Here is a 20,899-nt window from a genome sequence, read left to right on the forward strand (position 1 = left end):
CACCCACATGGCCAGTGCTTATGTAGGGAGGGTCCACAGCTTCTGGCATCCAGTTGTTTGTAGTTTATTTATTTATTTTTTTTACGGAGTCCCGCTCCGTTGCCCAGGCTGGAATGCAGTAACGCAGTGACGTGATCTTGGCTCACTGCAACCTCCGCCTCCTGGGTTCAGGTGATTCTCCTGCCTCACCTTCCCTGGTAGCTGGGATTGCAGGAGCACACCACCATGCCTGGTTAACTTTCTTTTCAGTAGTGGTGGGGTTCCACCGTGTTGGCCAGGCTGGTGTCAAAACTCCTCACCTCAGGTGATCCGCCTGCCTTGGCCTCCCAAAGAGCTGGGATTACAGGCGTGAACTACTCCACCCTGCCTTGTTTGTAGTTTATAACAGCTTTCCTGAGCTATAACTCTATTGAGTCTACCCTTTTTGATTGTACAATTCTGCGTGAACCTTAATGGATTCACAAGGCTGTGCAGCCACCAGCACGATTTAATTCCAGAACATTTTCATCACCCCCGGAATTAACCTGCACACGTTAGCAGTCACTCCCATTTCCCCTCCTCCAGCCCCTGCCCCCCACCAGCTGACTTTCTGTTTCTGTAGATCTGCCTGTTGTGGACATTTAATATACATGGAATCAGATGGCGTGTGACCTTTTGCGATTGACTTCTTTCAGCCAGCGTGGTTGCAACGCTGGTCCGTGCATCACTGTGGATCTGTAGGTCTTCATTTTTTATGGTCAGATAATATCTCATTGTATGGTTTTATCGTATTTTGTTTACCTACCCATTCGTGGTGGACACCGGGTTGTTTCCACCCCTGGGTGGTTGTGAATAATGCTGCTATGAACATTTCTAGACATCTCGTTTTGTCAATTAAAATGATTTTTAGTTTACTAGATGGGAAATAGCACCTTGTAGTTGTTTAACTTTGAGATTATTTACTCATAAGGCTAAGCTATCTGAGAAGTACTTCCTCTTTGCGGGACCATCTGGTTGTGGCTTGAACCGGTGTTGCTGTGGAAGCCTGGTAGGTCCTCACTGATCTGGGGTGGGCGGTGGGCCTAGCACACCTGGACTCGGACCAGCTGGAAGGGTTGCTTAGGGAGGCAGCAATGCCCGCCTGGAGGGATGAGGCCAAGTCCAAAGGGCACAGTATTGGGGCCCAGGCTCATTCCTTGAGTTCCATTTGGCTGCAGCTTCTGGAGGGAGCCGACAGGAGACGTGGGGAGACGATGCTCCTGCTTCGGAGAAGCTTGTCACTAAACGTCCTCAGAAAGGAAGTCGACAGGGCCTGTTTTGGGGAAAAGGCCAAGCAGTGAGTTGGGAGCTGAGAGGAACTGTGGGCTATTTGGGGTCAGGGGAGGGAAGTGTGTTTAGGAGGACCTGTCCTGTGTGCCAGGGTGGGAGGCGCTGTGGCTTCAAGACCCTGGCCCTGGGATGCCGGCTACTCAGGATAATGGGCCGAGATGGGCAGCCAGGGGGCTGAGGAGGCTGACGGCCCGGGCCTGGGCCCCGGCAGGCTGCCTGGGTGGGGAGGGCTCAGGGGTCATTTTCAGCCAGGGTTAGCTGCCAGGCTTGGGCCAGACTCAGCCCTCTGACCTCCCCTCCGGGCAGACATTTTGGGTCGGTGGGATCCCTTTAGAATCCTCTCCTTTGCTGGCTTCTAGACATTAAGCATCCCTGGGCGGGGGCAGCACCAGCCTCCCTGTGGGACCCAGTGCGTGTGGGGTTTGTAAGCTGAAAATGTCTTTTTCTTTCTTTTTGCACGTAGGCGAGAGGACTTGTCCTTTTAGGACTTGTTATTTTTGCACATAGGTGAAGGGACATCCTTTTAGTAATAATTTACCTATTTAACTTTTACCAGAGTGACTTCCCAGGCTCAGTGCCTGCCAGCTGGTTAGACAGAATAAGCCCAGGCTCTGGCAGTTTGATAAGGGCCTTGATAAGGGTTGGCTGTTCCAGTGGGAGTGGGCTAATCAGCCCTCTCTGCCCTAACTTTCTCTTTCACAACTAAACATGCAAAACTTGCCCAGAGGCTGGGGGCCAGCCTGAGAGGCCGGCGGGTGCAGCCTGGTTGAGGCTGTGTGGCCTGCGCTCTGGCTGGGGACTTTCCATTTCCCTTGCTGGTCACAGGATTCCTGGGAAAGCAGCCCTGGTAGGGGCAGCATTGGAGGAGGTTGTGGTGATAACACATCCCGCCTCCTGCACTGGGCCTCCTGTAGCCTGCACCCTGGCCGCTGTGATTGTTTGGCCTCTTTCTTTCTTCCTGACACCCAGTAGAAGGGGAGGCAGAGTGAAGAGAGTACGGGCTGGGGGGCACAGGGCCCACAGGTGGCAGCTGGCAGCCTAAGAGCCCGCGGGAGTGGAGGAAGGGTGGTGGAGTTGCTGAGCCCCAAGACAGGCATGGCATCCTCTGAAGTGGGGGTTGAGGGAAGGAAGAGGGGGAGTGGGGAAGGACAGGGGTGTGGCCTGAGGAGAGGGGAGGCTGGACCGCCTGTCCACTTTGCTTCAGCCAGGGAGCTGGCCCTTGGGACAGGCTTTAGATGCCAACTCCATCAGCAGGATGCAGGCTTGGACCTGCTGGAGTCCTTGCTGGCCTGTGACCTTCCTCCCCTGTCTACATTTCAGGGAGCTCTAGAAGGCGGCAGTGGGGCAGGACCTGGCTTTGGCTGAGACCCTGGAGAAAGACTAGGGGGCCTTGTGCCCTGTCAGAGAAGGCAGAGCCTCACGGCCGCCTCCCTGAGGCCGCTGAGCAGCGGCCCCTCTGCCTTCCTGATCTCCTGGCATGGCAGCCGGAAGAGCTCACAGAATTACTTCTTCTGTAATTATTTATAAAGCAAGGTTTCTATGACGACTGGTTTCTGGTAGACGCTCTGGATTGGCGAGGCAGCCTCTTCCTGGCCAGATTGGGCAGCTCAGGAAGCTGGGGGTGGGGGGTGCTCCCCACCAAGCCCGGTGTGGCAGGGAGCTGGGACAGTCCTGGGTCAGGCAAGGACTCTGTGATGCTTCCCTGCTCCCTCGCCTTTCTCTGCATCTGATCCTGGGATGTCCTAGCCACCATGGCTTTCCAGCTGAGCAGGTACTGCCAGTCATGGGCGTGTCTAGGCCGTGCAGGGGCCACTGTGGGTGGATTGTTTAGGGACATTTGGAAGGGAAGGGTGGGTAGAGGGGACTCGGCCCCTGTGCCCAGCAGGCTTGGCTGGTGTCATGCAGCCAGGAAGGGCAGTAGGGCGCCCACCCGGCCTGGCTCTTACTGACCCCCAAGATTAGGTGGTCAGCTGAAGCTGGGACAGGAAGTGCAGGCCTGGGTGAGCTGGGGTCCCCTGACGGACCAGGGCACTCCCTTTCCTGCTCTAGTCCCCAGGGAGGAAAGCACCTGGTTTTCTTTCCAGCCTTGCTCCTGTGGCTTCCCTCTTCTCCCTCCAGCTGGGCTGGGTTTGCTGCGGTTTCCCAGCGCTGCTGAGCTTCCTACCTGTGGTGGAGGGGGGACGTCTGTGGGCTGCACAAGGAGCCTCCTGGGTCAGTCCCCTGCCTCTGGCCAAAATGGAGGCTGGGAGCTCAGGGCCATTGTTGGCCTCTTCCCCCGTCCTGCTTGGGGGCCTGCAAGTGCCGCTGGAACTTTCCTTGGCACAGCCCTTCCTCCCACCCTTCCCTCTTCTGGAGATGCAGTGGCGTGTCTGTGGGTTGAAGGGACTTCACCGGAACTGCCTTAGGCAGCAAGTCAAAGAGGAGAAGCAGGGGCCAGACTCGGTGACTCACGCCTGTAATCTCAGCACTTTGGGAGGCCGAGGCAGGTGGATCAACTCAGGTCAGGAGTTTAAGACCAGCCTGGCCAACATGGTGAAACCCCCTGTCTCTACTAAAAAATACAAAAATTAGCCGGGCATGGTGGCGCACACCTGTAATCCCAGCTACTTGGGAGGCTGAGGTAGGAGAATCACTTGAACCCGGGAGGTGGAGGTTGCAGAGAGCCAAGATCACGCCACTGCATTCCAGCCTGGGTGACAGAGCGAGACTCCCTCTCAAAAAAAGAGGAGAAGCAGGGCTGCTTGAGCTTCCGTTTGGCAGAGTCCCCCCATGGAAAGAGGAGGCATTTACGTGTGCCTGTGCCTGGACTTTGAGGCCCCACGCTCATCCACATGCCTGTTTTGTCCCTCAGGGCTGCCTGGTGTGAGGCCCCCGCCCCCCATGCCATAAGGAGACCCGCTTCTCCTTTCCTTCCAGGAAGGGCAACCCCTGTCCCTTGTCTACTCCTGGCCAAGGCAGCCTCTGCTGAGCTCCTGAAGGAAGCTCCGAGTGTCTGCAGGCCCCAGGTGGTGGCCCCCAGCCATGAGTGGCAGCTGCAGCCCTATGACTGGGGACAGTCTGCCCAGACACCTTTGTCCCACCCAGCTTTCCAGCTGAGGTGAGGGTGGAGCACACGCACCTGGTGCTTGACCTCTGGTTTGAGGCCTTTGTCAGAAGGGGGCGGTAATGAGCCGCCTGCCCTGCAGGCCCCGTGTGGGCCTGACCCGCCTATACCCCAGACCCTTACCTGGCTGTGCACCTTCAGGTGGGCACTTTAGCTTCCACCGTGGAGTAAAGGAAGCAAGGCTCACCTACCCCTGGTTACCCTGGGTTTCATGTAGTAATGTTTTCATTTTAGCACTGACTTTTTTTTTTTTTTTTTTTTTTGAGGCGGAGTTTCGCTCTTGTTGCCCAGGCTGGAGTGCAATGGTGCGATCTTGGCTCACCACAACCTTCGCTTCTTGGGTTTAAGCGATTCTCCTGCCTCAACCTCCCAGGTAGCTGGGATTACAGGCATGTGCCACCATGGTTGGCTAATTTTGTATTTTTAGTAGAGACGGGGTTTCTCCATGTTGGTCAGGTTGGTCTCAAACTCCTGACCTCAGGTGATCCACCTGCCTCAGCTCCCAAAGTGTGGGATTACAGGCGTGAGCCACTGCGTCCAGCCACAAAAGTGTAGTCGTCGTCGTCCTTTTTTTTTTTTTTTGAGACAGAGTCTCACCCTGTGGCCCAGGCTGGAGTGCAATGGCATGATCTCGGCTCACTGCAACCTCCGCCTCCTGGGTTCAAACAATTCTCCTGCCTCAGCCTCCCAAGTAGCTGGGATTATAGGAGCCTGCCACCATGCCCAGCTATTTTTTTTTTGTATTTTTAGTAGAGACGGGGTTTTACCATGTTGGCCAGCCTGGTCTCAAACTCCTGACCTCATGATCCGCCCGCCTCGGCCTCCCGAAGTGCTGGGATTACAGGTGTGAGCCACTGCGCTCGGCCAGCACTGACATTTTTGTGTCAGAGTCAGAGACACTGGTGACACTCCCAGCTGGTCATGTGCTGGGCTGTGGAAGGGGCAGGCAGGGTTCAGTGCCCTGCAGGGCTGCTGCCAAGGTCACCGCACAGGGGCCTGTCCAGGGCTGGCCAGGTGTGGGTGGCAGGTGCTGAGCAGGGCTGAGGGTGCTGAGCTGGGCTGAGGGTGCTGAGTGGGGCTGAGGGTGCTGAGCGGGGCTGAGGGTGCTGAGCTGGGCTGAAGGTGCTGGGAAGGGCTGAGGGTGCTGAGGGTGCTGCCGCTGCTGCCTCGGGGCTCCCCTGTGCCACTCAGTGCTGCTTTCTTTGGGAGCATCAGAGACCTCCGGGCATGGCCACAAACCAGGTGGCAGGTGACAACCGGAAGCAGTTTCCTCAGGCTGGAGACCAGTGGTGGGCAGGGCCACGCTCCCGAAGGTTTGACGGGAGGCTGCTCCCGTCTCTGCCTTCATCTTCACCTGGCCCTCCTGTGTCTCATGTCGAGACTTCCCTGTTCCTATAAGGACACCAGTCATTGGGTTAGGGCCCTCCCTAAGGCACGGCGACCTCATCTTGATTGTATTTGGATGCAAAGAACTCTTTCCAAGTAAGGTGACATTCATAGTTTCTGGGGGTTCGTTCTCAAACACATCTTTTGGGGGACACAATTCAACCCGGTACTCAGGCTCCGTGTGGCTTAGGTGGGACTCCACCTCGAGAGGACCTCAGGGCACAGGAGGCATGGCCAGCCCTCAAGGTGAGGCCAGGGGACAGGAGCGGCTCCCCTCCCTGCCAGGCTCCCCTCAATTGTTCCAGGCGCCTCACTCCCGCTGCGGAACAGGCTCGGGCTGTGCTGCGAGGACGTGGGCTGGACCCCAGGGCCGCTGCTGTAGGTGCTCTTGGGATGAGTGCTGGCCGGCCTCTGGTGTGATGAGATCTGAGTTTTGGGCTGTGCCTTGAAGCATTTGCAAAGAACGCTTATTAATTTGAAAGGGTTGAGATGGTTTAAAGGCATCCAAAAGACACAGGCATCTCACCGAGGTCCCTGCTCAGTAGCTAGTTTCTTCCTCTGGGAGCCATGGAGGCCTCTGGTTTCTCACACCTCCTTCCTGGAATGGTTGTCCCTGCGCCCCAGGTGGTCACCTTGCTCCCATGGCTCTGTGCCTTGCTGTTTTTCACCTGACAGCTGGTCTCTGAGAAGGTTCCTACTCCTCGGGCAAGGCTGAGCAATATTCCAATGTGTGGCTGTTGCTTTTATGTCCTTATGTGGACATCTCGGCGCTGGCCCATGTCCTGCGTTATACACGGCTGTGCAGTGAGTACCCTTGCACATGCTTCGTTTAACCGTGTGTGGAAACAGCTGTGGGGTAAATTTCTGGGAGTGGAATCCTGGGTCATGGTGTCCCTGTGCATCTGGGGTTTGGGTGGGTGGTGCCGGGTGCCCTCTGTGAGTGGGTATTCGCTTACACTCCCCTATTTGTGAATGGTTCCCTGTCCTTCACAAAGGGTGGGTCAGGCGTTGCTGGGACAGGTAGAACGGTGGGAAGGGCCAGGCGTGCCTGCTAAGCAGCAGTGCTCTGGCAGGTGCAGCTCGGAGCCCCGCAGGGCAGTGAGAGTTGAGGCGGAAAAGTTCCCAATCCCCGAGAGCTCCAGATGCCTTACTAGGAGATTGAGTCTTTATTCTGTAGATTGGAAAGGCCCTGGAAGGTATGGATAAGGGAGTGACTTGGCTAGACTCCTGCTTAGGAAGAGTCACTCCTGGGGCTGTGCAGTCAGGGCCAGTTAGGATCTCAGCCAAGGCAAGAGGCAAGTGCAGAGGCCATGGGGGGTGAGGGGTAGTGCAGAGGCCATGGGGGGAACAAGAGGCCAGTGCAGAGGCCATAGGGGGTGAGAGGCCAGTGCTGAGGCCATGGGGGGGCTAGAGGCCAGTGTAGAGGCCATGGGGGGGCTAGAGGCCAGTGCAGCAGCCACGGGGGGTGAGGCCAGTGCAGAGGCCATGGGAGGTGACCTCCCCAAACAGTGTCTGATTGTGTGGTTCCTGGACTTCAGCCTCCCCAGCCTCCCCTCCTTTCAGGATGGATCCAGACTTTGTCTCAGCCCTGAGGCCCTGCATGACAGCTGCGTCCCTGTCTCAGGCCATCTCTTCTTCACCCCCTTTTGGGCCATGCGCCAGCTTTGTGGGGTTGCTTTCTGTTTCTGGAGCTCACTGGGCACTCCTGGCCTTGGGCCCTGAACATTCCCTCTCCTTGTAGCCTTCTCAGACCTCTGCTCCTGGCTCACCCTTCAGGACTTGGCCAAGGTGTCACTTCCTCTGGGAAGCTTTCCCAGAGATTAGGTGGGGTGGCGCCCTTCTGGGAGTGGCTCCTTGACCCATGTGTGCTCAGCTTCCTCAGAGCCCTTGTCATCAGCTGGGTGCCACCTCCAGAGGGGACACCGGCCGGGAGTGGGGTGGCTGAGAGTGGGTTGGCAGCATCTGCGTCCATTAGCCTTGGGCCCCGGCACCCGCCACTCATGCTACAAGGACTGGACAGACATGGTTCTGATCTGGGACAGGAGCAGCTGGAACAGAAAAAGGGCGGGGCTGTGGGCCCGGGTGACATTCCAGACCTGCAGTCAGCCCGGGCCACTGGCTGCCAGGACCCGGCAGGCGGAAGATAGAGCGGGGGATGTTTGGGGCCAGGCCCAGAGAAAGAAGTCAGCCACGTAGGAAAGGTCCCACCTTGGGCAGCTTTCTTTCTTTCCTTGAAGTTTCTGGGGTCAGAGGAGGGAGAAGAAGTGCAGGATTAGCGTGTTGGGGGCTGGGGGAGGAATAACATGTCAGACTCAGCAGTAAACAGTCCTCCAGAACTGGGCCAGGCCTGTGCCGTTGCCCGAGCTGGTCTGTGTCTTTCTTTATTTTTAGATAATTTTTAACCCCAGGAATCCTAGAGATAGACAAATGTATTTTCTTTTTTCTTTTGAGACAAAGTCTCACTCTGTCACCCAGGCTGGAGTGCAGTGGCATGATCTCAGCCCACTGCAACCTCTGCCTTTCAGGTTCAAACAATTCTCCTGCCTCAGCCTCCTGACTAGCTAGGATTACAGGTGTGTACCACCACGCCCTGCTATTTTTTGTATTTTTAGTAGAGATGGGGTTTTGCCATTTTGGCCAGGCAAGTCCTGAACTCCTGACCTCAAGTGATCCGCCCCTGCCTCGGCCTCTGTAAGTGCTGGGATTACAGGTGTGAGCCACCGCGCCCGGCAGCCAAATATATTTCAATTTTTCTTTTTTCTTTGGAGACAGCATCTCACTCTGTTGCCCAGGCTTGAGTGCAGTGGTGCAGTTGTGGCTCACTGCAATGTACTCTTCCCAGGCTCAAGTGATCCTCCTACCTCAGCCTCCTAGTAGCCACTGCGCCCAGCCTGTATTTCAGTTTTTTAATAGTAAAGAGGGGCTGGGTGCGGTGGCTCACACCTGTAATCCCAGCACTTTAGGATCACCTGAGGTCAGGAATTTGAGACAGCCTGGCCAACATGGCAAAACCCTGTCTCTAGTAAAAATACAAAATTTAGCCAGGCATGGTGGTGCATGCTTGTAATCCCACTTACTCGGAAGGCTGAGGCAGGGGAATCGCTTGAACCCAGGAGATGGAGGTTGCAGTGAGCCAAGATTGTGCCACTGCACTCCAGCCTGGGTGACAGAATGAGACCCTGTCTCAAAAAACAAACAAAAAAATAGTAAAGAGGAACATGAAGTGCTTTCGGTACCCGTGTCTTTATTAGAAATGGGATCACGAGGTCAGGAGATCAAGACCATCCTGGCTAACACAGTGAAACCCCTTCTTTACTAAAAAATACAAAAAATTAGCCGGGCGTGGTGGCGGGCGCCTGTAGTCCCAGCTACTCGGGAGGCTGAGGCAGGAGAACCCAGGAGGCGTGAACCCAGGAGGCGGAGCTTGCAGTGAGCCAAGATTGTGCCACTGCACTCCAGCCTGGGAGACAGAGCGAGACTCCGTCTCAAAAAAAAAAAAAAATGGGAAAACGAAGTCTCCAGTGAGAGGCAGCAGCTTCCCTGGCTCCCCTGGCTCCCTGGCTCTCACCCCTGCCTGCCTTTAGACGGAGGCAGTCATGACCCTGTCCTGGGATGGACACGGTTGGCCTTGGCCAGGCCATGGGGCGGGGCCTGAGAGAGTGACAGAGCTGTTTATGGGTCCTGGAGGCTGGCTGGGTCCAGCGGTTCCTGAGCTGTTTGGAAGGAATGAGGGAGGTGGGGAGGGGAAGAGGGAGGGGCCAGGTGTGGAGCAGCTGGTGGTGATATGCAGGATGGGAAGGAATCCCAGCTGAGGCTGGGACTCACTGGTTGCCCCGGCTTGGAGGGAAGGTGTCTGATTTGGGGCAAGGGAGAAGGGGTAAGTGAGTTGGGCTTTGAGCCTTGTGCATTGGAGGTGACAGCACAGTCCCGAGGCAGGGGTAAGGTCCTGTAGGGGAGAGGGTTGTGTCTGACCTTGAGGGCAGGGGCTGGCTTCCTGGGTGGTCAGTTGGGCAGTTAGGATGGTCCTTGGTGCAGGACCCAAGGTGCCGAAGAAAGGCAGCCAGGCCCGTGGTAGCCAGCTGGTGTGCGGTCTGCAGTTCCTGGCATGTACTCCTGATGGCACAGCGCCAAGTGCCAAGTCCTCACTTTGTTGCCAGGTGGCTCCAGGCTCTTCCTCGGGGCCTCAGGCACTGTTCCTGGTCTTCTGTCTTAAAGGCTACCCGCTTATCTGTCCTGTCTCCAGTGCCCACCGCATGAAAGCACTTCCTCCGCTGCTCTGCAGCCCTTGGCCCGCATCTTCTCTCCCTGGCCTTGTGTCATTCCTGGGGGCCAGCCTGCTGTGTGTGGCTCCACTTCACAGACAGGCAAAGTGAGGCCTGCAGCAGTCATTCAGGCTGCTCTGGAGGCTGGCTCTGCTGCTCCTGGGAAATGCTGGGCTGATGTTTCCTCACTGCTCTAGAACCAGGAGCTGGGCCCTGCTCTCCGCACCCACCCACAGCCTTGGCTAGTGCCCCCAGGACAGGCCTGTGTGGAAAGTGACCCTCTGCCCACTGCAGCTGGTGCGGGGAAGGCCCTTCCTACTAAGTGGAAAACAAAGGGAAGAGGCTGATAGAATCATTTTGTGACTTATAATTGGCTATCTCATAACTCAGACAAAAAAAGCCCAAAAACCTTTCATAGAGTAAGTTCAATTTTTAAAAACAAAGGCGTTTTAAAATGAACACTTGAGAAGCCAAATGAGGTTTCTTGTGTGCTCTGGGGATGCCCCGGCCACTGTGTCACACCGTGCCGGCCGCTCCACAGGCAACTGTCCATGAGCCTCCTGCGGAACCTTGGGCCCTGCCTGACCTCAGAGCCAGAAGCCAGTTGGCCTAAGTGGGCCCTGGTTTGCATAATAGACTCTCACCCAGGGTGGAGGGGTGACACTGGGGATGGGCAGCTATGGGTCGCTGGGGGACATCCGTGGTCATTTGCTCCAGAAGTGGCATCCTGTGGCCAGATGTTAGGTTTCTTGGAGCTTCCAACCAAGTTAGCTAAATACTTACCGAAGAGGGAAAAATTCTCCTAGTTAACGTGTGGACTATCTACTGTGTACCATGTGTCTGCCAGCGCTGTTGTGGAGTGAGTGTGCGATCTGCGTGATCTCCCACAGTTAGGCGAGGCAGTGCTGTCATTCTACCCATTGTACAGATGAGCACATGGAGGAGTGAGGGTTCTGACAGCTTGCCCAGGTTACCTAGCAAGTAAGAGCCAGAGCCAGGAACGCTCTCGGAGAGTGACTTGCTCAGCTTTGGAGCTGCTAGAGAAGCAGAGAGGAGATGCAGACCTGGGGAGACGCTGCTTCTGGGGCCCCCACACTGGCCAGCAAGGCTGGGCAGGCTACACAAGCTGCAGGTGGATGCTGGACCCTGGACCTGTGCCCGCTGCCTGTCACTCGTCTCCAGGCCTTGGCCTGTGAAGGCGGCTTTCATCAGCTGGGTGCTGTCTGGGAAGGTGCCAGGCAACTTGCCCTGGCAGGACTGCCAAGCTGGTTTGTTGGGATTCCAGAGATTTCGTGGAGCTCCCACACTGCCGGCTGCTCGCGGCAAGGATGAAGTTGTTCCTCTTTGGGGAAGTGAGGTGGCATTTCCATTCCTTCTGACCTGGGAGAGCTCCCTGCCCTCAATCCAGGGCCTGATTCCACACTGCCCCCGGGACCCACAGAGGAGCTTAGCGCGCAGTGGGCAGGCGCTCACCTGCTGACAGGGCCTGGGGTCTTGAAGCTGCGACTCATGTTTAGTTCTCAGAACAGCCGTGGCTACCTGGCTTCTCTGGGACTCCTGACGGGGGTGGTGGTGGTCCCGGGAATTTGCTCCTAGGGTCACAGTCTGTGTGTTGGTCACTGGGAACCCCAAGGGCTGAGTCACCACCTCCCTGCCCTGTGGCTTTGCTTAAAGGTCTTCACCATCAGCCGTTCCCTGCCAGGGCAGTCCAGGGACATGTGGCTTCAGGGGGAGAAAGTGCCCCTCTGCCCTCCTTCTCTCTCATGGAAACAGCATCTCAGGGCCCCTTCCGTGGCCTGGCAGGTGGCGCCCCACCCTGACGAACACACCACCTAGGAAGAGCCCAAACATGGGGAAGGTTCTCTTTCCTCCGGGAGCCATTGAGCCCTTTGGGGACCTTCTCCCCTCTTTGGATTGTCACTGTTGCACAAACGGCATCCTCTCCAGAGGCCTCATCCTGCTTCTCCTCTGCCCTAGGATCATGCGGCCAGATGATGCCAACGTGGCCGGCAATGTCCACGGGGGAACCATCCTGAAGATGATCGAGGAGGCAGGTGCCATCATCAGCACCCGGCATTGCAACAGCCAGAACGGGGTAAGGGTCTGGGCCCCATACCTCTGGGTCCTGGAGGCCGCACCAGTGTGAGTTCAGGACAGGAGTTCCCCAGGGAGCCAGGCCTGCAGCCTTCCCTCCCCTTGTGCACTGGGCCTTGGGAACTGTGGGAGAAGTGGCCCAAGCAGTTCTGCACCGGACCCTCAGAGCTATGCTTGGTTTTGGCCTCAGCCAGGAGGTGTAGGAACCCACCAGAGATGAAGCGTCAAGCAAGCTGACAGGCCCTCCCTCCACCACTCCCCGCCATGCCGAGTCCCCCGCCAACCTGGCCCTGATCAGAAGCATGCCCCGCCTCCGTGGGGTGGAGTTTATTGTGATGACCAACAGCTGAGACATAAGAGGCCAGACAGCAGATGTAGGGGAGGTCCCACCTCTGCCCTGACCAACCCTGGTGGCCATGGCACCATGGCAAGTGCCATGGCTCTCTGTGACTTGGCCACTTCCTGGCTTTGAAGCTCACAGGCCTGGTACCACTGTGCCCACAATGGGAGCAGCTCTCCACCTGCCCCAAAATTGTGCAGCTCGGGAGGGCCCTGTGACCCTAAAGCTGGGGACAAGGGGCACGGTGTCTAGTGTCAACCTCAGGGCTGCTGTAGGACATTCAGCCATCCCCAGCCCTGGGGAGGGGACATTTTCTCTGAAGGTCGGCTGTTGGGGGGAAGCCAGCCCTTGGGTGCTGAGGACAGGGCGTCTGCCTTGGTGCCGCAGCTGCAGCCTCTGCACTATGGGGCTCGGTCAGCACACCTTCTGTGGCCTCCAGGGAGGCAGAGAGGAGGAAGACTCAGCCCCAGCTTGGAGAGTGGGAGTGTGAGGTGCAGGTCCCCACCATGGGCATGGGCATGATGCCACTCTATCAAGAGGCCAAGCGGAAGCCGCGTCAGAGACCAGGGACCAGCGGAGGCACTGTGAGCTCTGAGCCGCACTGTTGAGATGCAGGAAGTGGCTGCTGGCTCTGTCAGCCTGGGCTGCCGGAACTAAGACCACAGCCTGCTGGCTTGTGAACAATGGAAATGCATTTCTCACAGCCCTGGAGGCTGGAAGTCCAGGATCAGGGTGCCGGCAGATTTCGTGTCTGTTGAGGGCCCGTTTGTTTCCTGGTTCATAGATGTCACATCACTTCCTGTGTGTCCTCGCTTGGTAGGGGTGGCTCTCTCAGGCCCTTTTATAAGGACACTAATCCCATTTGTGAGGGCTCTGTCCCCATTCTCTCATCACCTCCCAAAGACCCTGCCTTCTACTACCATTCCCTTGGGGGTTAGGATTTCAACACAGGGATTTTGCGGGGGGGACAGCCATGCAGAGCATGGCACATGCATTCAGCCTGGAACAGTGGGCAGGGTGTGTTTCAGTGGAGGAGTGGAAGCTGTGTGTGTGTGTGTGTGTGTGTGTGTGTGTGTGTCTCTGTGTATGCATGTGTGTGTGTGCATATGTAGAATGAACCAAGCCACAGTAAGTGCGGATGGTTGGACGTGGATGTGGGGGATGTCGTGTGGTACAGGTTCAGGAGTGGGTTTGCTGGCAGCGCCTGGTTTAGGAGGGGCTCGCTGGCTGGGCTGGGGGTAGATTGATTCTTTGGACCCGAGGCTCCGGTGCAGCTCAGTCACGTTCAGAGAGCACCCTCTGGTGGCTGTGGGGAGGGTGGGCCTGAGCCTGAGAGCCTGGGGCAGCGGTGAGGGCCAAGTCCCAAGTTGCTGTTGCACCCTTCCAGAGAGAGACAGTGAGGGTCCCTGGCAGGAGAGCATGGACACAGGGAAGGAAAAGTCCCCAAGATGGGGAGGAAAGATGAAGGAGGGGCTTGGGAGGCCAGAGGGTGATGCTGTCACTCAGAATCGTGGAATTATTTTGCTGCCATTTGGTCAGCACTTGGCATTCTGCAAAGCTCCAGAATGCTTCAGGAGCTAAAGTTTAGCTCATGGAATCCTCACAACACCCCGGAGAGGTGGCTGTTCTTGTTTTGTTTTGTTTTGTTTTTCTGAGACAGAGTCTCACTCTGTCACCCAGGCTGGAGTACAATGGTGCGATCCCGGCTCACTGCAACGTCTGCCTCCCAGGTTCAAGCGATTCTCCTGCCTCAGCATCCCGAGCAGCTGGGATTACAGGCGTGTACAACCACACCTGGCTAATTTTTTTGTATTTTTAGTAGAGATGGGGTTTCACCGTGTTGGCCAGGCTGATCTCAAACTCCTGACTTCAAGTGATCTGCCCACGTTGGCCTCACAAAGTGCTGGGATTACAGGCGTGAGCCACTGCGCCCAGCTGCTGTTGTTATTTTTATTATCCCAGTTGCATAGATAAGGAAACTGAGGTACAGAGAGATTGAACACTTGCTTGAGGCCACCTGGGGAGGCAGATGGTAGGTCTGAGCTGTGACTATGCCTCGAACCTGTGCTTTGAACACTTGCCCCTCCTTGCTCCTTCTCCGGATCCGGGGCTGCTGGAGGGACAGTTTTGACACGTTGGCTTGGAGAAGCCTCTGGGAGGCTGGTCCCCAGGATGGTAATCCAGAAATTCTAGGCTTAGGAGGGGGTCTCTGAGTTCCAGGCAGCCCTAGGGCGTGGGGGTGAGAACAGTCCCAGTGCCTAGAAGGGCTTTGCTGGGGCTCTGGGTGGGGCAGGGGACCCCCGCATCCACACTCCCCTGGTGGTGCCTTCCAGTCTGTGGCTGGAAGTCCCAAGGTTCTGTCTCTGGCTGGGGCCTCTTGGCCAGCCCATCTGGATGCCTACTTGGCCTGCTTGGCCTTGATGTGCAAAAAAACGACACTCCTGTCCTTGCCCCAGGCTTGCTTCTCCCAGCCTCCCTCCCCTCAGTAAATGGTCTCTGCAGCCCCCCGGTGCTCAGGCTCAAAGCCTGGAGCCTCTGTCGGCCTCTCTCCCTCCCACACTCATGAGGCTCTGGGAGCAGATCCCACTGCTCTACCTTCCAGGAAGTCCAGATCTGAGCACAACCCCCCAGGCCCACCCCCACTTTGGGTCCAATGGTGCTGCTCTCCCGATCACCCGATCACCTGATCACTGCAGCAGCCTCCTGGCAGGTCACCCTGCTGGTCCCTGCTGCCTGGTTTGTTCTCCAGCAGTAGCCAGGGAGATGTGGAGTCAGGGCACAGTGCTGCCTGCTCAGAGCCCTCCAGATCTCCTGTTTCGCCCAGAGCCAAAGGCACGTCCGCACGAGTCCCTGTCTCTGCCTAGCGCGCCTCGGGGACCTCACCTACGTCTCTTTCTCAACTCTCCCTCTGGCCACATTGGCTTTTCTGCTGCTTCTCGGACTTGCTGGGTGCATTCCTGCCTTGGGCCTTTGCACTGGCTTTCCCCAGATATCCACAGGGCGCTGCCCTCTCCTCTTCTAGGCTCTACATAAAAATGTTCTAATCCCAGCACTTTGGGAAGCTAAGATGGACAGATCACTTGAGCTCAGGAGTTTGAGGCCAGACTGGGCAACATGATGAAACTTTGTCTCTACAAAAACTACAAAAATTAGCCGGGTGTGGTGGCATGTGCCTATAGTCTCAGCTCCTTGGGAGGCTGAGGCAGCAGGATCACCTGAGCCCAGGAAGGTTGAGGCTGCAGTGAGTTGAGATCACATCAGTGCTCTCCAGCCTGGATGACAGAGTGAGACCCTGTTTCTACAAAAACAAAACACAGTGTCCAGCCATGCCCCTGATGGCCTGGCTCCCTCTCTGCTTCCAGCTGCTGCTCCACTCCTGACCTGCTGTGCTTGTACAGAGTGGTAGCCCCACGAGGGCAGGCAGGACTTGTGCCCTTGGTTTCTCCAGACTGAGGCATAGAGTGTGCTTAGGCATCATCTGATGAATGCTGGGAACTCGGGCCGGGCACCGTCAACCGTCATGGAGAGCGTCCACCGAGTAAGCGCTTACGATGAGCCCGCGGCCACGCTGGGGCTCACCCTTCCTCTCCCTGTGTAGTCTTCCCAGCCACCTGCCCAGACAGGCACTGTTCTTTTTTTTTTTTTTTTTTTTTTTTATTGATCATTCTTGGGTGTTTCTCGCAGAGGGGGATTTGGCAGGGTTACAGGACAATAGTGGAGGGAAGGTCAGCAGATAAGCAAGTGAACAAAGTTCTCTGGTTTTCCTAGGCAGAGGACCCTGCGGCCTTCCGCAGTGTTTGTGTCCCTGGGTACTTGAGATTAGGGAGTGGTGATGGCTCTTATGGCTCTTAACGAGCATGCTGCCTTCAAGCATCTGTTTAACAAAGCACATCTTGCACCGCCCTTAATCCATTCAACCCTGAGTGGATACAGCACATGTTTCAGAGAGCACAGGGTTGGGGGTAGGGTCACAGATCAACAGGATCCCAAGGCAGAAGAATTTTTTCTTAGTACAGAACAAAATGAAAAGTCTCCCATGTCTACCTCTTTCTACACAGACACGGCAACCATCCGATTTCTCAATCTTTTCCCCACCTTTCCCCCCTTTCCATTCCACAAAACCGCCATTGTCATCATGGCCCGTTCTCAATGAGCTGTTGGGTACACCTCCAAGACGGGGTGGTGGCCGGGCAGAGGGGCTCCTCACTTCCCCGTAGGGGCGGCCGGGCAGAGGTGCCCCTCACCTCCCGGACGGGGCGGCTGGCCGGGCAGGGGGCTGACCCCCCCCACCTCCCTCCTGGACGGGGCGGCTGGCCGGGCAGAGGGGCTCCTCACTTCCCAGTAGGGGTGGCCGGGCAGAGGCGCCCCTCACCTCCCGGATGGGGCGGCTGGCCAGGCGGGGGGCCGAACCCCCACCTCCCTCCCGGACAGGGCGGCAGGCTGGGCGGTGGGCTGACCCCCCCACCTCCCTCCCAGACGGGGCGGCTGGCCAGGCGGGGGGCTGACCCCCCACCTCCCTCCCGGACAGGGCGGCAGGCTGGGCGGTGGGCTGACCCCCCCACCTCCCTCCCGGACGGGGCGGCTGGCCGGGCTGAGGGGCTCCTCACTTCCCAGTAGGGGCGGCCGGGCAGAGGCGCCCCTCACCTCCCGGACGGGGCGGCTGGCCGGGCGGGGGCTGACCCCCCCACCTCCCTCCCGGACGGAGTGGCTGGCCGGGCAGAGGGGCTCCTCACTTCCCAGTAGGGGCGGCCGGGCAGAGGCGCCCCTCACCTCCCGGACGGGGCGGCTGGCCAGGCGGGGGGCTAACCCCCCCACCTCCCTCCCGGATGGGGCGGCTGGCCGGGCGGGGGGCTGACCCCCCCACCTCCCTCCCGGACGGGGCGGCTGGCCGGGCGGGGGGCTGGCCCCCCCACCTCCCTCCCGGACGGAGCGGCTGGCCGGGCAGAGGGGCTCCTCACTTCCCAGTAGGGGCGGCCGGGCAGAGGCGCCCCTCACCTCTCGGACCGGGTGGCCGGCCAGGCGGGGGGCTGAACCCCCACCTCCCTCCCGGACAGGGCGGCAGGCTGGGCGGTGGGCTAACCCCCCCACCTCCCTCCCGGACGGGGCGGCTGGCCGGGCGGGGGGCTGACCCCCCCCACCTCCCTTCCGGACGGGGCGGCTGGCCGGGCGGGGGGCTGGCCCCCCCCACCTCCCTTCCGGACAGGGCGGCTGGCCGGGCGGGGGGCTGGCCCCCCCACCTCCCTCCCGGACGAGGTGGCTGCCGGGCGGAGATGCTCCTCACTTCCCAGACGGGGTGGCTGCTGGGCGGAGGGGCTCCTCACTTCTCAGACGGGGCGGCAGGGCAGAGGTGCTCCCCACATCTCAGACGATGGGCGGCCGGGCAGAGACGCTCCTCACTTCCCAGATGTGATGGTGGCCGGGAAGAGGCGCTCCTTGTTTCCTAGATGGGATGGCGGCCGGGCAGAGACGCTCCTCACTTTCCAGACTGGGCAGCCAGGCAGAGGGGCTCCTCACATCCCGGACGATGGGCGGCCAGGCGGAGATGCTCCTCACTTCCCAGACGGGGCGGCAGCCGGGCAGAGGCTGCAATCTCGGCACTTTGGGAGGCCAAGGCAGGCGGCTGGGAGGTGGTTGTAGCGGGCCGAGATCACGCCACTGCACTCCAGCCTGGGCACCATTGGGCACCGAGTGAACGAGACTCCGTCTGCAATCCCGGCACCTCGGGAGGCCGAGGCTGGCCGATCACTCCCGGTTAGGAGCTGGGGACCAGCCCGGCCAACACAGCGAAACCCCGTCTCCACCAAAAACATACGAAAACCAGTCAGGTGGGGCGGCGCGCCTGCAATCGCAGGCACTCGGCAGGCTGAGGCAGGAGAATCAGGCAGGGAGGTTGCAGTGAGCTGAGATGGCAGCAGTACCGTCCAGCTTCGGCTCGGCATCAGAGGGAGACCGTGGAAAGAGAGGGAGAGGGAGACCGTGGGGAGAGGGAGAGGGAGAGGGAGAGGGAGAGGGAGAGGGACCAGGCACTGTTCTTAACCCTGTTTTACAAGTGGGGAAACTGAGGCCTAGAACAGTTAGGTGGCTTTCCAGACAGCTGCATCCTCAGAGCTGCCGTCAGCCAGGAGATGGCCGGGGCTGGGCATGGGGATGAGACTGCACCCTCTCTGGGCCCTCACTGGATGCTGGGTATGGTCCACGCACTTGACGTTTGTCAGTTGCCTTATCCCCGCATGTCAGAGAGAGACAGCTATCCCTGCCTCTCCTGGTCGTTTGCTAAGCACCGAGTTCTTCCCATTCATTATCCCCTCGAATCTCTGCAGCAGCCTGTTGGGACCATTTATTAACTGTGTTTACAGAGACTGAGACATGGAGAGGTTGTGTCGCTGCGCAAGGTCACAGAGCTAGTAAGCAGTAGAGCTAGGATTTGAACCCAGGGCCCAGAGCTGTTCTTTTAGGCTCTGCCTCTGCAGCTGCTGTCCTGGCTGGAAGCCCTGTGGCCATGAAGAACCCAGTGCCTGTGGTTTGCTGGGACACCTGTGCCTCATGGGCCGTGTGATGCCGATTGCTTTTGAGAGCATGGCAGAGGGCACTTCTGGGCAGGTGCTGATCAGGAGCTCATGGCTCTGTCCCAGGGCAGGGTGGGGCTTTTCCTGCTCCTGTAGTCCTGGAAGCAGGAGGTGTGGGGCTCATCCGAGGCACTGGCTGCTGGGAGATCTTCCCATGGAACGCAAATACTTGTCAGTCCATGTATTGAAGTTTTGGATCACACTGGCCTTCAGGGACTCCCTGGGCCTGGTCCAGAGCCCTGCCAGCTCCTGGGAAGCAGCCGCCCACCAGCAAATCAGAACCGTCCTGGGTCCCGGCTCCTGCCATCTGTACCCATCAGACACACAGAGCCACCTCTGCAGCCTCCCAGGCTGCCAGGTAGTAAAACGAAATCCTCCCACAGGGTCTCCTGATAGTGAAATGGGACCGTGGCAAGACTCCTGTGTGGATGCCTGGGAGACATTACTTTTCTTCTTCTTTTCTTTTTTTTTTTTTTTTTTGAGACAGAGTCTTGCTCTGTCGCCCAGGCTGGAGTGCAATGGTGTGGTCTCAGCTCACTGCAACCTCTGCCTCCCGGGTTCAAGTGATTCTCCTGCCTCAGCCTCCCGAGTAGCTGTGACTACAGGCATGTGCCACCACACCTGGCTAATTTTTGTATTTTTAGTAGAGGCAGGGTTTCATTATGTTGGCCACGCTGGCCTCGAACTCCTGACCTTGTGATCCACCTGCCTCGGCCTCCTAAAGTGCTAGGATTACAGGCGTGAGCCACTGCGCCCAGCCCTACTTTTTTCTTTAGTATGTTAAGCTGGGAGAGAACCAAGCTCAAGGGTCATCAGTGGCCTTCTGCCCTATGAAGGACAGGCTTGAAGCCATCACCAGGTGTCCCCGTGGCACTGTGGGGAAGGCTACTGGATGGTTCTGTGTGAGGGGTGTCCCGAACAGCACAGAGAGGTGCGCTCTGCCTTCCTCCTGCCTCAAGTCACTCTTTGAGTGAACCTGCTTTTGTGCCTCCTCTGAGAGACCCTTGGACCTGGCCCTCACATCCTGGCCTGCAAGGCCTGGCAGCCTGCCTCTTTGGACCTTTGTCCATGTCTCCCACTGCGTCCCTGTGTTCTGGTGGCTCCCCACCACCTCCCCCTTCCCTGCTGCTCTTTCCTCTCCGCTACTCTTTCCTCTCCCTGTGGTACCAACGCTCCCCCTACCTCCTCCTGCCTAACACCTGGTCTTTTAGGCCTCAGCTCAGATGCCTCTCATCTGAAGTCACACCCCGCCTTAACATCGTTGGGCTGTCTTGAGAGCACCTGATGCCATGTGGCGTGGCCTCATTTACTTCTCGTCCGTCCCCCCAGCCAGAACCCAGGCTTCTCTGACCCACACCCCTCTGTACACCCAGCACTGAGAGGCCCCACAGATGCTGCCAGAAACCAGCTGCAGAGCAGGGAGGTGGAAGGCCTCTGCCCCGGAAAAGCACGTGCCCATAGGTCTGTGTGATCTGTGTCAGCATAGCATACCGTAATGTACTTAATCACCCTCAAACAACACACACTTGGCTTCATTCCACTTTTAGGTCTTGCAGACAGTGCTTGGCTCCTTCCAAGATGGGCATTGCCCTGCCCAGAGGCTGTGCCTAATTCTTGCCTGGCTCTGTGCAACCCTGCCCTAACAGCCTTTGGCCAATGGGTGGCGCCGTAGCCACATACATTGACTTGGGGGTGAAAGACAGTTCCAGGCATCGCTTTACTGTGACCTGTTGTGAGTAGGGCAGGGTTTGCTGGGGGACAAGCCCGTGCAAACCAGAATGGGGAAACATTGGGCCACCCTCGCCAGCTCTAGAACTTTTCTTGCCCAGCCCCAGATGCA

At 58.1% G+C, this 20,899-nt stretch overlaps 1 protein-coding gene across 3 annotated transcripts in view; it reads left to right on the forward strand.

The window, feature by feature from the left end:
* ACOT7 (acyl-CoA thioesterase 7) overlaps window positions 1-20,899 on the forward strand; it is a 134,277-nt gene that overhangs the window by 32,472 nt on the left and 80,906 nt on the right. The window contains exons 1-2 of one of the 3 annotated variants that reach the window (XM_031016094.3): window positions 1,170-1,315; window positions 12,037-12,154. In XM_031016094.3, coding sequence (XP_030871954.1) covers window positions 1,233-1,315; window positions 12,037-12,154 — 201 coding nt within the window. In that variant the 5' untranslated portion in view covers window positions 1,170-1,232. Of the gene's footprint in view, window positions 1-1,169; window positions 1,316-2,511; window positions 3,080-12,036; window positions 12,155-20,899 lie in introns of those variants that run through there. The other 2 variants (XM_055383300.2, XM_031016091.3) reach the window with 2 other exon arrangements.

This window comes from Gorilla gorilla, chromosome 1 (assembly GCF_029281585.2).
Source record: "Gorilla gorilla gorilla isolate KB3781 chromosome 1, NHGRI_mGorGor1-v2.1_pri, whole genome shotgun sequence".
Taxonomy (NCBI): Eukaryota; Metazoa; Chordata; class Mammalia; order Primates; family Hominidae; genus Gorilla; species Gorilla gorilla.